The sequence below is a fragment of the Phoxinus phoxinus genome (assembly GCF_949152265.1).
Source record: "Phoxinus phoxinus genome assembly, chromosome: 14".
In the NCBI taxonomy this organism is placed as follows: domain Eukaryota; kingdom Metazoa; phylum Chordata; class Actinopteri; order Cypriniformes; family Leuciscidae; genus Phoxinus; species Phoxinus phoxinus.
Genome location: NC_136889.1, coordinates 2,740,764 through 2,760,349, shown reverse-complemented (window position 1 = coordinate 2,760,349; position 19,586 = coordinate 2,740,764). Strand labels below are relative to the sequence as shown.

The window sequence follows — 19,586 nt, the reverse complement described above, 5'->3', positions numbered from 1 at the left end:
ATTTTGTGAAGCAACCTTGGGTTCTTGAAAGGCGCTATAAAAAATAAACATATTATTATTATTTTATTAAGTCATCGAAACTATGAAGTATGGTATAGGCCTGCCGTATATGAACTGCATCTAAAAGGGAACAAAACATTATTTATGCAACATTCATGGAACACTCTTTTTCTGAAATGCTTTAGTTAATCTAACATTTTTTAAATGCTTGTTTCAGAGAACCTTTAAAAGTTTTTTTTTGTTGTTGTTGCAAAATTCTAAAATTAAATGTTCCCTTGCATAACCAAGAAACATATTTTTTTGAAAACTGGACGTTTTGAACGTTCAAAGAACATTCAGAAATAGCGTTTTCATAACTTAATAAGAAAGTTGGCGAAACATTGTTTTAAATCATGTTTTTGTTTTGTATAGTGACCAAAAATGAAAAACTATTTTATATTTACATTGTCTATATTCCAGCTCCAAGACTGCTTATTTAAAAAAAATAATCATCTTGGCTTGAGACCTGAACATGTATTTTTTATATTTAAATAAGCAGTCCTGGAGCTGGAATATAGACAATGTAAATATAAAATAGTTTTGTAGTGAGTGACCAAAAATTTAAAACTTTATTTATATTTACATTGTCTATATTCCAGCTCCACTGCTGGAAATCATCTTGGCTTGAGACCTGAACATGTATTTTTTATATTTACCCGTGATACTTGGATATATCTGATTCTGAAACTGAACTATCCGTATCTGCAATCACGTGATGTAGCCACTGTGTGTCAGTATTGTACAACTTCATAAATCTCAAGCTCTCATGTGAGAGTTGTGTCGAAATGTTCAGAGAGAAACCACTACAGCCTGAGAGAATATTATAGAGATAAACGATGTAAACTGAAGCTGAATGATTTTTCTTTTTCATTCATTAATGTCCATTCATTTCAGGGGCTCAATTTGGAAATCAATTTGTGTCCTCAATATCAAACTAACATTTTAGTAGGAAAACAAAGTTTGTTTCTTGAGTAAAAATGAGTGCCGTGACTACCGTCAAATCGATTAATCGCACCTAACATAAAAGTTTGTGTTTATATATTATATGTATATATATATATATATATATGCAGGTATGTATGCATATAAATATATATTGTGATTTATATGTGGATTCCACGTGTACCAGATGTGAGCCAACACCATGTTGCTGTCTGGGTATATATATATATATATTCCCAGATGTGTGTGTGTGTGTGTGTGTGTGTGTGTGTGTGTGTGTGTGTGTGTGTGTGTGTGTGTGTGTGTGTGTGTGTGTGTGTGTGTGTACACACGCATATTATATAAACAAACTTTTATGGTAGATGCGATTAATCGATTTGACAGCTCTAATAAAAATATCAATTTGTATCAATTCGATCACCCTGATGTGATCAGTTGAGATGTAGTTAAAAATAAGGGCTGAGTTTGTACGAAAACAAGTTTTATTGACAACCGTGATAAACATGTTTATAACTTTCAGGTTGAAATGAAGGAACAACAGATAATCATCTTGCAATTAATATGAAAGATGACAGCTCAAAATTGAGGAACAAGGCATGAAAACAACATGCAACCATTGAAACAAATACAGATCGACAGAGAGAGAGAGATACGAGTCCTTAAACTAAAAATACTCTCACGATATGCCCAGTCTATAGTGCAACATGCACATTCATCTCGATATCTCACGGCATTGCATCATCCGGGTCCAAGTGCGCCGCCCTGCTGGAGAAGACGTCGGCTAGCATGTGTTTGGGAATCTCGGATCCGCGCACGCGCAGGGTGTAGCACGCGTCCTCCACCTTTCCCAGGCTCTGCCGGAGCGTGTGCAGTTTCTTGGACACCTCGTAGGGCCCCGTGTTCCCGATGAAGGAGAAGCCGTCGTGGATTTCCCTCAGGAAGCCGCCGAGGAGGAACGGCGTGTCCATGTCTCCGTTGCCCACACTGCTAATGCACATGCGCATCAGCTCGCCCGTCAGGTCCGCGACGCCCAGCAGGTAATCGGTCGGCGTTATCTGGAACGTCAGAACGCACGGACCGGGACACGTGACCTCATCTACAGCCTTCAGCAAAGAGACGAGGAAACAGTGAGTATCTGCGGTCAAATATGCCATAGGAGACTGATCAATCTAGTAAAGAGCCAACAGTACACTCAAACCACAGACAAGGCTTAAAGGAACCGTATGTAAGAAATGTATTTCAATTAATCATAAAATGGCCCTGATTAGGGATGTCAACGATTAATCGACGATCGATTAATTGTCGATAATACATTTAATCGATACAACTTCTCGATCATCGATTAAGCAGGTTCATGCTCGTGTGCGCTACTCAACCGCGAAACAAAGCGAGCGCGTTTTGTTTGGGACCATTTTACACCTTCATTATGACTAAGTTTGCGTGTTCATTCACAGCCTTTTGTTTTGTGCAAATGTAAGTTGTAATATTGTGTTTATTTTGTGCTTATATTATATTATATATTATTTTGTGTATTTACATCCTGTTTTCGGTAGTCGATTGTCGAGTTCATGCGCGTGATCATTGGTAACTAAACCTATGCGCGTGAACTCGACAATCGACTACTTTGGATTCGGATAAACTTAAGGTTGAGCCGCTGTAGTCACTTGGACTATTTTAAACATTGTCTTTACTAACTTTCTGGGCCGGCAAGTTTCAATTACAATAGAAGCCTATGGAGGAGTGAGACCGCTCTCAGATTTAAAGGCGCTATGTGTAGTTTTTCTACTAAAATGAATCCATTTTTATTGCCTCTGTGTGAAGGGGTTGTAATCTCACAATAAAATGATCCACTTGGCGGGTTTTGCTATTACCTCTGAAAGCAAGTATTCCTATTTCTATGTGAAGTGTCCGGGTCGGATTTGCCGTGAAATCCAGTGACGTGACGGAGACCTGCATGCGCGCTCCCGAGCCTCTCGCCTCGTCTACTGAATTTGCACTCAACAGCGATGACACTGCAACTTTATGTGTCTGCTAATACTAACGACCAGCACAACACAGACTCCAACACAAACTCCACATAATAATAAAAAACAAAAAAAAGCACGCGCACGAGCACTCACTTGTAAACGTATTGGTACGCTAGATACCGCTGAAAACTACACATAGCCCCTTTAATCAAAAATATCTTCATTTGTGTCCCGAAGATGAAAGAAAGTCTTACGGGGTTGGAACAGCATGAGGGAGAGTCATTACTGACAGAGTTTACCTTTTTGGATGACCTAACCCTTTAAAATATATCAGTGCCATTGTTTGTCTCCAGATGTCACCAGTCATGTTTTTTTTTTCTTCTAAGGCACGTCTATAAAAGTGACTTAAATGCCCTAATTTAACTAAAACCAAATCCTGGCTTAATCTAAGCCCTGTCTGTGAAACCAGGCCAAAAAAGATTTATGTATTGAATTGCATATACAATATTTCCATCCATTTGGATTACATAATACATAACATAACTTAAACTAATACATTTAATGTGAAGCATTTTTGTCAATCATACATAAATTAAACGGATACAATTTCTGAAGTTATACTAATAAACTGAATGTGTTTTAAATACACAATAACCAGGTTTTGTATAATCAATAAATCCAATGTTTTTTTAATCCCATACATTTTTAACTAACTGAATATTGCTTGATCCACAGCTAGTCATATATTAACCATATTAATACTTTTTAACTGAATTAATGTAGTTTTCACAATGAACAGATTAATGCTGATTTGAAGCAATTTGAGTAAATGTGTTTTGAAAATATGATTATTTATTAATAATAAACTATGCCATGATTTTTTAGTGCAGAAATCTGACCGGTTTTATTTAGGCATGACTGACAAATATGCATAACATTTTGTGCATTACTTTATGTTAAAACTGTGTAATCCAAAAGGATCGAAATTTTATATGCAAATACATATTAAATTTAGGTCTAAAAATAAGTTGAGTGTAGCGATGCTTGCCATAGCAAACACCATTATATAAAAGAGTTTATTTACACACAAAATACCTAAAAAAACTATAAATGCACAAGCCACACATTTTCTCTCAAACTAAACGCATCTAAAAATATCTCTGAGAATTGTTTACAGAGAGACGTGCAAAGCAAGCAGCCCTCATGGCTTTCTAAAAATAACAGCAAAGATGGAGTGATTGCCACCGATCTGATAAACCTGCTGAATGTGCTCTTGAGAACGTAGCCCGTATATTTGAGCAAGACAACATTAAAGCTACAATATGTAATGTTTTTCATCACTAGGAGTCGCTAACCTTTTACAATAACAAAGGCGTAGGTTGATGACGCATAAGCAGAATTATGTTGTCAAGCTGATGGATATAATAATGTTTATGGATGAGTGAATACATTGATGTGTTTATCATGACTGGTGTGAAGCAGAGCGCGAGTGCTAATGAGAGACAGATATCACACGTGAGTCCCGCGGAGATAAAGGAATAAGGACCCGCAAGTGCTGTATTAATACTCACACAGGACAGTTTATTAGACGAATGAAACTTGTGAGGTAACGCAGCGCTGTTCACTCGCTCTACACGATCACACTAAACTGCATTTGAGTGTGTTAAAGTTATAATGTTATTCTATGTGTTAGTTTGTGTGTATGAGACTAGCGGTAAGCTCGATCAACATTAGAATAACATACTGATCATATTCTAACATTTCATCATGTTGAGCTATATAACATTGATTAGTTTTATGTACATTTTCTCTCCTGTCTAATAAAGTACATGCGGCGTCTCTGTCAAGTCGAAGTTAGTCACGGACGCTAGCTCTCGGCGTCTCGAAAACGGCACGCTGATATTGATCCTCGTTTTATTTCTCCTTTTGTTCCAAAGTCAGATTCATGGTCCATAATGTTTGAACGAAACAACAACAGCGTGAGCGCGCCGCTAGACGTAACGCAGTTGTCCACGTCTGTCGCCATGGTTACTACGGCAGTACGAGCGGAAACCAGGGATAACGCAGATATTACGTCAGGGACAGGCGACAGTAAACAGCGACGAGACATTATTTAAAATGGGAATTTCTCTGAATCTTTGGGAACTTTTGGGATATTGTAAGAAACTGCAGGAAATATATCACACTGTGCAAGTGATTTTATTACAAAAATCTTACGTATTGTAGCTTTATAAGGATGTCATGTTTATATAAGGACTATCTATGACTTTAGGATGCAATATCATACCTTGTTTTCCCTCATGAAGACCAGCCGAGCGTTGATCTCCTCCAGGCTGATCAGTGTGCGGTGTCGGATGAAGTGATGGAAGGACACGGCCTCCACGTACTCCTGAATCCCTGAAAACACAGACGCTCTCTTCATTACTACGGCCCTTCAACTCAAAGCTTTCATTTGATCATTTCACAACACATATTTCATTACGCTTCAGAAGCCCAAGCCCTGACCAAACATCTTATACCTCACAACAGCCTAGAAGATCTCAGTGTATCTTCTACATTTTGTTTCATAATCTTTAATAAGTACAGGGATTTACACTGCAATTCAAAGATTTGGCATTTTGTTTTTGAAAGAAGTCTCTTCTGCTCACCAAGGCTGCATTTATTTGATCCAAAATACAGTACAAATTTCGAAATATTATTACAATTTAAAACAGCTGAATTTATTGTAAAATGTAATTAATTCCTGGTATCAAAGCTGAATTTTCAGCATCATTACTCCAGTCTTCAGTGTCACATGATCCTTCAGAAATCAGTATAATATGATGCATTTATGATTATTATCCATGTTATATTTTTGTAGAAATGGTGATAATTTTTTTAAGGATTCTTTGATGAATAGAATTCAAAAGAACAGCAATCTTCATCTTTTGTAACATTATAAATGTCTTAATTGTTCATTTTAACGTATCCTTGCTGATAAAAGTATTAGTTTCTTTGGTTTTTGCTGAAGCTCAAACGTGCCGAGAAACATGAGAATGAACACGCTTGAACTGATGTGTGTGTTAATGAATGTTTATACGTGAATAAAAGCCTAAATTAAATCTCTTCATCATATAAAGCGATCGAGTCTCTTCAGAAGATTCGGACTAAACCGCTTACTTCATATGGATTAGTTTTACGATCTCTTTATGAACTTTTTGAAGCGTCAGTGGTAGTTGCGTAGCTGTCAATGGAGGGACAGAAAACTCAGATTTCATCAAAAATATTTTTCATTTGTCTTTCGAAGACGAACAAAAGTCTTACAGGTTTGGAACGATATGAGTAATTGATGATTAATGTTGCCAAATTAAAGTTGCCTTCACATGCTATCTTAAATGTCCTCTCGCTTTTGAAATTGTGATTTTGACTTGAGTTCAATTTTGACTTAATTTCCTTTTTTTTTTTTTTTTGATGATGAAACTAGTATTTATCAGAATTGCAATACCATGTGAAGGCAGCATAATTTCCAGAGTTCACAATATACTACTACTAATAATAATAATACATTATTATTGTACATTATCTGTACAATATATTTTGATTTATACAGTGGGCATGATTTAATTTATTATAATACTATTATTCAATTCAACTTTATTTCCAGAATCAAGGTCCATGAAATGTATATACTTAAAATGTTAATAACTAAACAACCATTTTTCTTCAATGTCACAAACAAATGGTATTTGTATTAGCTAGTGGGAGAGCAGTTCCTAACTTAACTTAATAAGTTGGCAGTTTTTTGGATGAACTTGCAAAACCTTGTTCACAAAACTAAACTTTTTAAGTTTATGGAAAGAAACTTGGTTTAGGTTGAATAAATGTATTAAACATACACTGTAAAAAAATATTTTCATGATTTGTTATCACAACTTTTTATCCTTTGTCAAATCAACTTCGATAACTAATGCGTGTAGAGTTTCTGTTTATTAAACCATTCTTCTTCATTGTATTAACTCAAAATTTTAATTACAACGAACTCAATTTTAAGGCAACTTGCTTTTTTAAGTTAAACCAACATTTTTTTTACAGTGAAGTTATACTGACTTTTGTCAAAGAATGTTGCTGAGCCAACACAACAAAACCAGTAATTTGAACCTTTTTCAAGTTGTGTTTTTTACAGTGTGGGTGAACTATCCCTTTAAGACACTGTTAGTATTGCTTTTCAAACTTAGAGACTGTTCACACTGAACTACGCCACTTTTCCATTGTTTTTCAACGTAAACACATTTGACCGAATATGACCCGTTTGGCGCTCCATAGACAGTTGCACTCAACTTTTTTTAACAGCGAAACATGTTCAAGATGTTGCAATGTGAAGCTATTTTCAGACATTCAAACAGCCTCAGTCAGTAGATGATGTTTAACTGAGCGACTGACCGCTGTGTTTGTGTCCAGATCTTGTGTAAACACCAGGACAATAATGACAGGACGGAAGACTTTGTGATTAAGCTTTACTTTCGGAGTGGCAATTAACATCAAAGACGTTCTTATCTGTCGCTCCCTGGGCACCGATTTGCATGCAGTGTGACAATGTTCAACATAAAAATGAAAACAAAAACCCAATTCGAGTCTCGGCCCGAAACGCACGGCTCTTTGTGATGCGGTGCTCGCGGTTCCCACAAAAGCTGAAACGGGTCTTGTCTTCTCTCAGGCTCAGAAGGAAGTGAGATAACGTTATCAATCATGAGATTGGAGACTCCCTCTGCAAGACATTTCTTTGGAGGTTAATTTGACAGAACTGTCACCTTACTGGATGTAAACACACTGAGGATAAAGTCAAAATCACTAACTAGAGCAAGACTTAAAGTTGTAACACCTGTTAGAATCTCTTTCTGACTCTTAATTAGTCCGACTCATGGGTATTATTATAATTAATATTATATTACAACAAATAAGGGTTATTATAGGTAACTAAAACTAAAAGCATTAAAAAAAATGTTGCTTGCAATAAAAATAAATAGAAAAACTTTGAGCCAAGGCAACATCTCATTTTCATTTTTAGATTTAGTAAAATAACTAAAACTTTAAATGAATAAGTTTGTTTTTAAAAATGAATAAAAAGACAGAAGTTACAAAAACACAAAATATAAACTATAATAGTATCTGAATTAGTCCCATTACAGGAAGAGTCTATTATTCATATGTATTGTTATATTAGTGAAACACCATTTTAATGCATATGTGTATGTCGAATAAAACAATTATTGAGTAGGGCTGTAAACGATTAATCGCGATTAATCGAATCCAAAATAAAAGTTTGTGTTTACATAATATATGTGTGTGTATTGTGTATAATTATTTTGTATATATATATATATATATATAAATACACACACATGCATGTATATATTTGAGAAATATTTGCATTTATATACTGCATATTTTTTTTATATGATTTATATTATATATAAAACGAACTATTTTATATATATATAAATAACACATTTTGTATAAATATACATGCATGTGTTTGTATTTATATATACAAAATAATTACACAATACACACACATTATTTTATGTAAACACAAACTTTTATTTTGGATTCGATTAATCGCGATTAATCGTTTACAGCCCTAATCTGAATGATACTAAAAATAACACTGTCATAAATAACAGCTTGTATACACTACTGTTCAAACGTTTTGTGTATTTTATTACATTATGGCATCTTAGTTTAGTAAGCTGTACAAACTAACAGTAGTAGAAGTGTATTTTTTGGGAGTAGAGGAAAAGATATGGTGTTAATCTGTTAATCATCCAAGAAATTAGGACAATCTCAAAATGTTGGAGAAAATGATCAGTTAATCAATAGTGACGACTTATCTTTCATCCTTTGATGTTTAGCTCTCGTTTGAATTAATGATTTTGGATCAAGGGAAAGCATGAAGCAATTCAAATACACTACTGTTAAAACAAGAGATATAAAGGTGAAACTTAACAAATTTGAATATTTGTTATGTCTTACAGTTTATGAAAACCCCAAATTCAAAATATTGTGAAACGTTTTTCACAAGCTGTAAGCCATAATCATCAAAATTATAACAAATAAAGGCTTGAAATATCTCACTTTGCATGTAATGAGTCTATATAATATATTAGTTTCACCTTTTAAGTTGAATTACTGAAATAAATGAACTTTTGCACCATATTATAAAGTTTCACCTGTATAGGAGAAGCTTATAAGTAAATAAGTGTAATTAATTAATAATAATAGGCAAAAATTCAGGCTTCATAAGATCCTTCTATTTAAAAATCTTGTTTAAACTGAATATTTGCAAATATTATGTGATTAACAGACGGACACTGACAAAACTACACCATCAAACACAAGACCTCAAGATAATAATCCAAGCACACACACATCTCTGGCCGACTCCACAGATGAGTCCAGGCAAAACCACTGACCTCTTCATGTCTGATGGTCAAGAATTGAACGCTCAATGCCTTTTGCTACAATAATAGATGTGCATTATACATCGTCCATCTCTATACCCAGATCAGACGCTGGTGAACTGTGCCAGCGTGTCTTGTGTACCCTTCACCAAACTTTCTGAGCCTAAAGGAAACGGATAATTGGGCTTTCAGTGAGCCTAACACTGTGTGTGTGTGTGTGTGTGTGTGTGTGTGTGTGTGTGTGTGTGTGTGTGTGTGTGTGTGTGCTATGCAGGAGTTTGATGCCGTTTCTAATACGGGCACAGGATTATCTTCATTTCTATCAGGTACAGTGTGTGGAGAAACACTCGTAATCGAGCAGAAAAGACACGGTTCAGATGATAAAGAAAATGTGCATTTGTCGAAGATAAAAAAGCCAGGAAATTCTTCATGCAAACATGCTATCATAAAAATAAAATAAAAATTATAATCATTTTGCTGCTTAAATACAGACAGTACCAAGACTAGTGGAGAAATAAAATAAGGGAATGATTTAATGGTGCCTCTCTATGGAGCTGATGATTTGGCCCAACTTACACGTTTGAAAGTCATAATTATACATTATGAATGATTATATTGAGCACATTTATTTTAGCACATTTTAAGTATTTTGGTATAGTGCTAGCAACTGAGTTTTTTTTTTCATTACTACACTCTAAAAAATGCTGGGTTGTTTCAACCCAATTTTGGGTCAAATATGGACAAACCCAGCCGTTGGGTTACATTTTTTACCCAACGTTTGGGTTTGTCCATATTTGACCCAAAATTGGGTTGAAACAACCCAGCATTTTTTAGAGTGTAGTTACAAGTTATACTAGAGTTGCATCAATACAATATAAATAAAATTCAAACAAAAAATAGAAAAAATACAGCAGTTATAAAACTAAATAAAACGCTGTGTAAAAATGCTGGGTTGTTTTAACCCAATTTTGGGTCAAATATGGACAAACCCAAACGTTGGATCAAAAATGGCATTTAAAAATTTAACCCAATGTCCATATTTGACCCAAAATTGGGTTAAAACAACCCAGCATTTTTTAGAGTGTACTTGCATTAAAATTAGGACAGTCCAAAAAAAATGGTTTAATAGAAAGAGGGATCTTGCAGAACATGCAAAAATGTTTTGCCTTTTTAGCAGAAATGCATGTGCAACAAGAATATGTTCATAAGGCGTGTTCAGACCTTTATTTTGAAATATTGATGAACATGAAAAATCATGAAAGAATGGTAGAAACCTCAGTTTGTTTTCATGCCAAGAGTTCAAAAGATAGCATCCATTCAATTCTTCTAGAAAAAAGGTTTGAAAATGTTTTAAATATAAAGAAAGTAATAATAGATTCAGCATTTGTGATGTGGCAGCGAGCTATAATGCACATACGTGATCTTTTGTGTTTCTTAGAGGTTGAGTTCATTTCAAAATCTGCCAAACTTCATATACTACTTCTGAATAGGATGTCTACTTCATAAATTTTATGAAAATTGTAAAAAATAATGGTTCATATCACTCAAACAACATATGGAGATGGAGGCGCCCTTATATGGCAGTAATGTCAACTAGTGGAGAAGTGTGGTACTGCGCCCAAACTAAATCTCACTGAAAGCTTATTTCAAGAGATATCAACCTAAAATTCAGATTTTTGGATTTGATTTTTTTAGCATTTTTAGAGTCCACCAGGTTTTGAAAATATATATTTTATATAAAATATGAATAATAAAATTTTTAACATTGTACATTTTCATAAACTCAAACTTCTGTAACTTTTTTCTGTTTAACTTTCTTAATTTACTTCACTTCTACAAAAATCTGTCAAATGTCTTCTTTAAAACAAGACCAATCTTACATCTATATTCCAAAGCCTTCTTGAATTACAACCATTCAAGTTCGGAATGTGCATTTTCATCTCTATTAAAAAAAGGGGTGCCGCTTAATGTAATATGTCTTTCCATTTTCACTGAAAAAAAAATTGGAGTAGGATTTACATTGAAAAAAATTTTTTTTTTCAAATTGCTAGTAAATTTCACAATTCATTACAAAGTAGAAAGTACTAGAAATAGTATTTTTTAGTAAACGTACCTCCAATAACTTTATTTTATTTACTATCAACTTTGAAAAATCATTGTTCACAGTGTAAATCCTAACAAAAACATTACTTTGCTTAACGCTACTACAACAAAAAGAAAGAGAAAATGTGCATTAGGTGCATAATTTGTGCTTTATCTATGGGAAAATATTTATTATAGTTCCCAGAATGCAAACAAACTAACCAGCATTCACAATTAAAGTTGAACTATGTGCAATACCAGTTTATTTCCACTATTATTCTTAAATCAACACATGAAATCTGTGCTGATTACAATATTTATCTCATAATTCTGATGATTGTGACATAACTTTGAAGCAGCTTAAGTGAGTATTCAGTTCTTGTTATTATCATATTACCTGTGCATGTACTAATAGTGTTAAAAGCTTCGGCAGAGTGAACTTATGGATGCAATTATTGTCAAGCGAAAACAAGCCTATTAAACACGACCATAGACTCTCTCTCTCTCTCTACGCTTGTGCCCGAGGGCGAGTGACGTCTGCTTATCCCTCACAAACCAATAAAAGCTCTTCCAACAAAAAGAAAAATAGAAACCTAATGGACAGGATCTGACCTCGGTCACGTCGCAAGAAAGAGCCGATGATTTCTCTGCGGCCACAATCTAAAAACGACTTCCCCTCACCGTTAGATAACCGCAGAGTTTGCTAGGTCTCCTCCCTCGCTTATCCACACTTTCCTCAGAAGTTTGCAGACATTGAGTCTGCCCTCGCTCCTCTTATGAAAGACAAAAATAATAATGGCTGGAAAATCATGGTGACCTTTTTTTGGGAAGATTAAGCAAGATGAGATATTGTGTAATACGTATTGGCGTAAAGTGCAAAACAACAACACCGGTTTGAGCAGAGACCCAGAAGTCTTCAACACAGTGATGATGATGATGAAGATGATGGCAAGATTTGCATATAAAACCGCATGTTAAACTGAACAGCCGTAACACATGAAAGTATCATAAGAACTAAATGTTCTCATTTTATCATCAGTTCTTATAAGTAGAGCTGGGACTTTAACGCGTTAATTAAGATTAATTAATTACACAAAAAATAACGCGGTAAATTTTTTAACGCATTTTAATCGCACTTATTTTTGCACCGCGGAACGTTTCTCACTGGATGAGTTTAGGCGGACCGATTATACTGGAGCACCAATAGCGGTCATAACCGTCTATGTTCATAACTTGATAACTTCAGACAACAACAAACCACAGTGAACATGAACACAGAAGCTGACGAGACCGCTTTGGTCGGCCCCGTGGATGGGACATTTTGTTATAAGAAATGAACGGATGGAAGCGTCGATAAGAGCGTGGTTGTGTGCAAGCTATGCAACAAGGAATTCGGGACGGCTATTGCTACACTTAATGGCAAAAATAGCACTGGTCTGCTGGACTTGGTTGAACAAAAATAAACAATATTTTGTTGCTTAAGCTTATGTATCTATTCAGTCATTATTCAATGGTATACTAAAAATCCATGTGAAAAAAATTACTTCTCACTGTTCTCAGGTCAAATATTTATATGCGATTAAAATGCGATTAATTAATTAATTACAAAGCCTCTAATTAATTAGATTAATTTTTTTAATCGAGTCCCGGCCCTACTTATAAGACTAGCACAGAATTACAAGAAAAATTCCAGGGAATACATCGTCAGGACAATTTAATCTAAATTATATAATATTAGTGCTGTTTATTAGTGATTATATTAGTGATTAGTCGCATCTAACATAAAAGTTTGTGTAACTTTATATCATATGTGACGCTGGATCCCAAACCCAGTCTGGAGTCGCACGGGTATATCTGTGGCAATAGCCAACTATACATTGTATGGGTCAAAATTATACATTTTTCTTTTATGCCAAAAATCATGAGGATATTAAGATCATGTTCAATGAAGATATTTAGTAAATGTCCTACCGTAAATATATAAAACATGTATTTTTGTGAGTGAATGCAGCACAATTGTGAACATAAATGCACAACTTTAAAGGAGATTTTCTCAATGTTTACATTTTTTTGCATCCTCAGATTCCAGATTTTCAATAGTTGTGTCTCGACCAAATATTGTCCTATCCTAACAAACCATACATCAATGAAACGCTTATTTATTCAGCTATTTCTCAATTAAAAAATAAACTAAAATAAATACCCATGTAACTGGTCCAGGGTCACATATATGTATGCATACATATACCGGTATGTGCGCGCACACACACACAAACACACACACACTATATAAAAACTTTTATGTTAGATACGACTAATCGCGATTAATTGATTTGACAGCACTATATAATTTATATATATATATATATATATTAGGTGTTCAAAAAATAATTGAGAAGTACAATCAGGGTTATTATTAACTAAAACTATTAAAAACACTTCTGCTAACTGAAATAAAGCTGAAATAAAATAAAATATAAATATTAGTTTAAAAAAAAATTATTGAAATAAATAAATTTAAATGTTGAAATAAGTGTAAGTTGAAGCACAGAATCTAGATGGAAATAAATAAAACTGCAACGCTGAGCTGTCGACTGAAGTACCTGGCGTGATCGCTCGGTGGAACTGGTGCAGATCTTCTCCTCTCAGTTCTTCTGCGATCTGTCCGATCTTCTGCCTCACGCTGTCCAGTTTCACATCGGCCTCGGTCAGGATCTCCTCGACGTCTGGAACACTGAGGAGAACACACTCATGCTGGGTAACAGTTCAGGCTCTTCACAGATGATCTATCCGAGAAAAACTCACAGTATAATGATATACAACATCTAACAAGTTACTTTGTACTATGAGGCAAAGTTTTCCTTTTTATCAATTATCATATTCTTAGTTATATTATAGGTCTGCCTTAAAGGTGGACGATGATGAAATTGTTTTTTTGTATTATTTTCATGTTATCACTGTAAAGCTGCTTTGATACAATCTGTATTGTAAAAAGCACTATATAAATAAAGGAGACTTGACTTAGTTAACCAATTTATTCAAACAAAAACAATTCTATCCATCTAACTATCTATCTATATATCCTTCATTCTATCTATCTATCTATCTATCTATCTATCTATCTATCCATCTATCCATCTATCTATCTATCCATCTATCTATCTATCCATCTATCCATCTATCTATCTATCCATCTATCTATCTATCCATCTATCCATCCATCTACCCATCCATCTATCTATCTATCCATCTATTCTTCTATCTATCTATCCATCCATCTATTCTTCTATCTATCTATCCATCCATCTATTCTTCTATCTATCTATCCATCCATCTATTCTTCTATCTATCTATCTATCTATTTATCTATCTATCTATCCATCCATCTATTCTTCTATCTATCTATCTATCCATCTATCTGTCCATCTATCTATCTATCTATATATCTATCTATCCTTCTATCTATTCTTCTATCTATCTATCTATCCATCTATCTGTCCATCTATCTATCTATATATCTATCTATCCATCCATCTATTCTTCTATCTATCTATCTATCTATCTATCTATCTATCTATCTATCCATCTATCCATTAATCAATCCATCTATCGATCTATCCATCTATCTATTTATCTATCCATCAATCATTATATCTATCCATCAATCATTATATCTATCCATCAATCTATCCATCCATCCATCTATCTATCCCTCTATCATTGTATCTATCCATCTATCTATATCACTCACTCACTACTAAGTGTAAAGTAGTTCGCTCGCAACCTATTACTTTGACTATTTTCTAAAATATATATATGATAATAATGTACATATATATATATATATATATATATATATATATATATATATATATATATATCATGACATGAATGGATCTCACCTGGTCACTCTGTGCAGGAGGAATATGGTCCGTTTGCTCTCAATGGTGATATCTCGACTGCTTTTCACCAAACGCTCATATTTATCATGCTTGGTGTCCAGTTCTTGCTGGAATACTGTCAGAGAAACCAGTAAATATGTCAAATTCATTAATCTGGTGTCGTTAACACATGCTGCACACACACACACACACACACCTTTGAAAGCAGCAATGACAGCTGAGTCCTGGTTCATGCAGTCCTCGGGTTTCTGTCCGACTTCTGTCCTTCGTCTTCGGCCGCATCCCTCGTCTAAGAGGAACATTAAAAGCATTATATACATATAAGAACATAACTCACCGTCACAGCAATATGAAAGCAAACGATTCTTAGTACGAGGATTTCTGCATGAAAACCAAATGTTTTTAAACTGCATCCGTGAAGTAAAAGACGTCGTCAGGCTTTACCTTCTCGTTTACTCATCTCTGTAGTAAAGTGTTTTTCACTGGACACGTGAATTGGTCAGTTGTAATGTACAATAAACTCTTTTATTTTAGCAGCTGACTGTGATTTTAGTGCGTGTAAATCCAGCTGAACGCCTTTATCGTGGGTTTACACGTGTGCCTGAATGATTACGTACTTCCGCAAATATTAAACCTAGAAACAACTTATTTATAAATGTGTAATCAAACCGTGCATTCGTTATAAAAGCAGCGATTTACGTGCGACTCGGTTAGATTTGAACGCTGGCACGCGCACGCACAGGGACTTCCATTGTTTACACGGGACCTGCGCGTATTGATTGCGTGTCACCGCAAGACATTCTGGGTAATGTAGTTTAACCTGGTCCAATGACTTCCGAGGCTATTTTTAGTCCAGTTGTAAATGTGATATTCTTTAGATGATTTAGGTGCTCAAATTTTGTTTAAATAATTTAGAAAGCATATATTTTCATAGCTGTTTTTATGTCAAAGTAATTTTTAGGCTATATTATGCTATGTGAGAGTATTGTTTTATGCTTGCTGTTTTTTTATTTTATTTTTTACTCCTTTTATTTTAAATCATGTTGGTTGATTGCATTATTGATAAAGGATATGTGTGTACAGCACTTTGTTAAACACCTGTTGTTTTTAAAAAGTGCTATATAAATAAACTTTGACTTGATATTATTTTCTTATAAACTTCTAAAGCACTTAATGAAAAAAATAATCATAATTTGGAAGGAAAACAAAAGGAAAATAAATGAAAAGGAAATATAAGAAAAAACATTAAAATAAATAAAAATAATTGAAAATAAACGAAATTAAATGAAAAATGAAAAGAAATTAAATTAAATGGAAAAAAACTGAAAGGAAAACAAAGGATATTAACGAATGAATGAATGAATGAATGAATGAATGAATGAATGAATGAACAAACTAATGAATAAAATGAATGAATGAAAGGTGTAGATTCTTACAAAAAATATATTGTAGTGGTACCATTGTACATTGTTCCATATTCATATACAATGATATTTACATCATGTTTCCTCAGAGCATATTTCTACTCTCACTACTCTCATGGTCATGGCATGGCATAAAACAAATTGAACACACACACACACACACACACACACGTTCTCTCCTTTGATTGCACATACAGTAGTATATCAGATTACAGTTCTTCCTCATGAACTTCAGCCTGAAGGATTGATGCCAACTGTGTACGTGCCAGCCAGAGCCTCCTCACTGTGTGAACGAGTGCCCGCGAGCTCCTGTAGGGGGCAGTGCAACAAAATAAACATCATCAAATTACATGTATGTGCGTTTTATTGAAATCCCATATATTTGCTTGCTTAGAAACTTGCACAAATGTGCCGTGGTCATTTAGATCACAGCTTTTCAGTCTTTTAGATGCCACGGACCCCCAAATATTATAATATCATAAATATGTGTCAAATATGCTATTTATTTTCAATTTTGTTATATATTACGTTTTTTATATATATATTGTAATCAAAGTTATCTATTTAGCCTACTTTAATTGTAAAAAAAAAAAAAAATTAGATTTATTTATTTTTTATCCGTTTTTCTCTGAACTTTTCCACGGACCCCCAGCACTTGGCCGGACCCCAGTTTGAAATCCCCTGATTTAGACCGACTTCTTTCCGTCTAGAATTGAGAATATGTAGCCTACTTAATACTCTCCAACCCATTTACGTGAATGACATTGCAAAACAATGCATTGAACATAGATCTGCTGTCTCGAAAAAGCTATTTGTTTTTCATTAACTCTGCTTTTTTGAGTGTTATAACTTGTTTACTAACTAGTAAGAATATCTAGTAAGAAATAGGCGTACCACTATATGCTGATTCAATGGATATAGTTCACCCAAAAATAAAAATTCTGTCAGTAATTACTCCCCCTAATGTTGTTCCAAAACTGTCTTTCGTTCATCTTCGGAAGACAAATCAAGATATTTTTGATGAAATCTGAGAGATTTATGTCCCTCCATTGACAGCTACGCAACTACACTTTGACGCTTCATTAAGTTCATAAAGAGATCATAAAACTAATCCATATGAATTGAACGGTTTAGTCCGAATCTTCTGAAGAGACTTGATCGCTTTATATGATGAACAGATTTTATTAAGACTTTTATTCATAAAAATTTATCAGCGAACATAAACACACAGAAGCTCAACCGAACCTGCTTGACACACGAGACTGAACCTCATTGGCTCTTCCAGAAGCTCAAACATGATGCGTAACACGAGAATGAACCTCATTGGCTCTTCCAGAAGCTCAAACATGATGCGCAACACGAGAATGAACCTCATTGGCTCTTGCAGAAGCTCAAACATGATGCGTAACACGAGAATGAACCTCATTGGCTCTTGCAGAAGCTCAAACATGATGCGTAACACGAGAATGAACCTCATTGGCTCTTGCAGAAGCTCAAACATGATGCGTAACACGAGAATGAACCTCATTGGCTCTTGCAGAAGCTCAAACATGATGCGTAACACGAGAATGAACCTCATTGGCTCTTCCAGAAGCTCAAACATGATGTGTAACACGAGAATGAATCTCATTGGCTCTTCCAGAAGCTCAAACATGATGCGCAACACGAGAATGAACCTCATTGGCTCTTCCAGAAGCTCAAACATGATGCGCAACACGAGAATGAACCTCATTGGCTCTTCCAGAAGCTCAAACATGATGCGCAACACGAGAATGAACCTCATTGGCTCTTCCAGAAGCTCAAACATGATGCGCAACACGAGAATGAACCTCATTGGCTCTTCCAGAAGCTCAAACATGATGCGCAAAACACGAGAATGAACCTCATTGGCTCTTCCAGAAGCTCAAACATGATGCGCAACACGAGAATGAACCTCATTGGCTCTTCCAGAAGCTCAAACATGATGCGTAACACGAGAATGAACCTCATTGGCTCCCTCAGAAGCTCAAACATGATACGCAACACGAGAATGAACCTCATTGGCTCTTCCAGAAGCTCAAACATGATACGCAACACGAGAATGAACCTCATTGGCTCCCTCAGAAGCTCAAACATGATACGCAACACGAGAATGAACCTCATTGGTTCTCACACTTGAGCTTGTGTTTACTGATGTGAGTTGATGAATGTTGCCTGTTCATCACATAAGCGATCGAGTATCTTCAGAATTTTTTGACAAAACCGTTTAATTCATATGGATTAGTTTTACGATCTCTTTATTAACTTTTTGAAGTGTCAAAGTGGTAGTTGCGTAGCGGTCAATGGAGGAGGGACAGAAAGCTCTCATATTACATAAAAAATATATGAATTTGTCTTCCGAAGATGAACGAAAGTCTTACGAGTTTGGAACAACATGGGTGAGAAATAAATTACAGAATTTTATAATATAATAATATATAGTAAAATGAGTTCAGATTATGTTTATAAATTACTTTCAGCAGTTCGAGTTCAATTCAGTTTATTTAAATGCAAAAACAATAAAAGTAATTGTTATTTTTGCATCTCATTTTAGTGACGGCACAGATAAAACGAATCGGCTCGTGTGGACCCCCGTCGACCTGAACTAAACCCTGAAGCCTTCAAAGTCTTGCTAAATAGGTCACCTACCTACTAACAAAGACATTAACATTTTAAAATCCTTCTGAATGCGACAGATCATGAGCGAACACACAGTAATTCAATTTCCCACTTATCCTGCTTTCAGATTGTGTGTGTGTGTGTGTGTGTGTGTGT

At 34.8% G+C, this 19,586-nt stretch overlaps 1 protein-coding gene across 3 annotated transcripts in view; it reads right to left on the bottom strand.

Annotated features, from left to right (window-relative positions):
- Window positions 1-1,439: 1,439 nt before the first annotated feature.
- tsnax (translin-associated factor X) overlaps window positions 1,440-19,586 on the bottom strand; it is a 64,043-nt gene continuing 45,896 nt past the window's right edge. Inside the window, exons 1-6 of one of the 3 annotated variants that reach the window (XM_079636153.1) lie at window positions 15,814-16,186; window positions 15,566-15,658; window positions 15,370-15,484; window positions 14,071-14,201; window positions 5,236-5,345; window positions 1,440-2,084 (exon numbers count right to left, since the gene is read on the bottom strand). In XM_079636153.1, the coding sequence (XP_079492279.1) occupies window positions 1,707-2,084; window positions 5,236-5,345; window positions 14,071-14,201; window positions 15,370-15,484; window positions 15,566-15,658; window positions 15,814-15,829 (843 nt within the window). In that variant the 5' untranslated portion in view covers window positions 15,830-16,186 and the 3' untranslated portion in view covers window positions 1,440-1,706. Of the gene's footprint in view, window positions 2,085-5,235; window positions 5,346-14,070; window positions 14,202-15,369; window positions 15,485-15,565; window positions 15,659-15,813; window positions 16,187-16,988; window positions 17,179-19,586 lie in introns of those variants that run through there. The other 2 variants (XM_079636151.1, XM_079636152.1) reach the window with 2 other exon arrangements.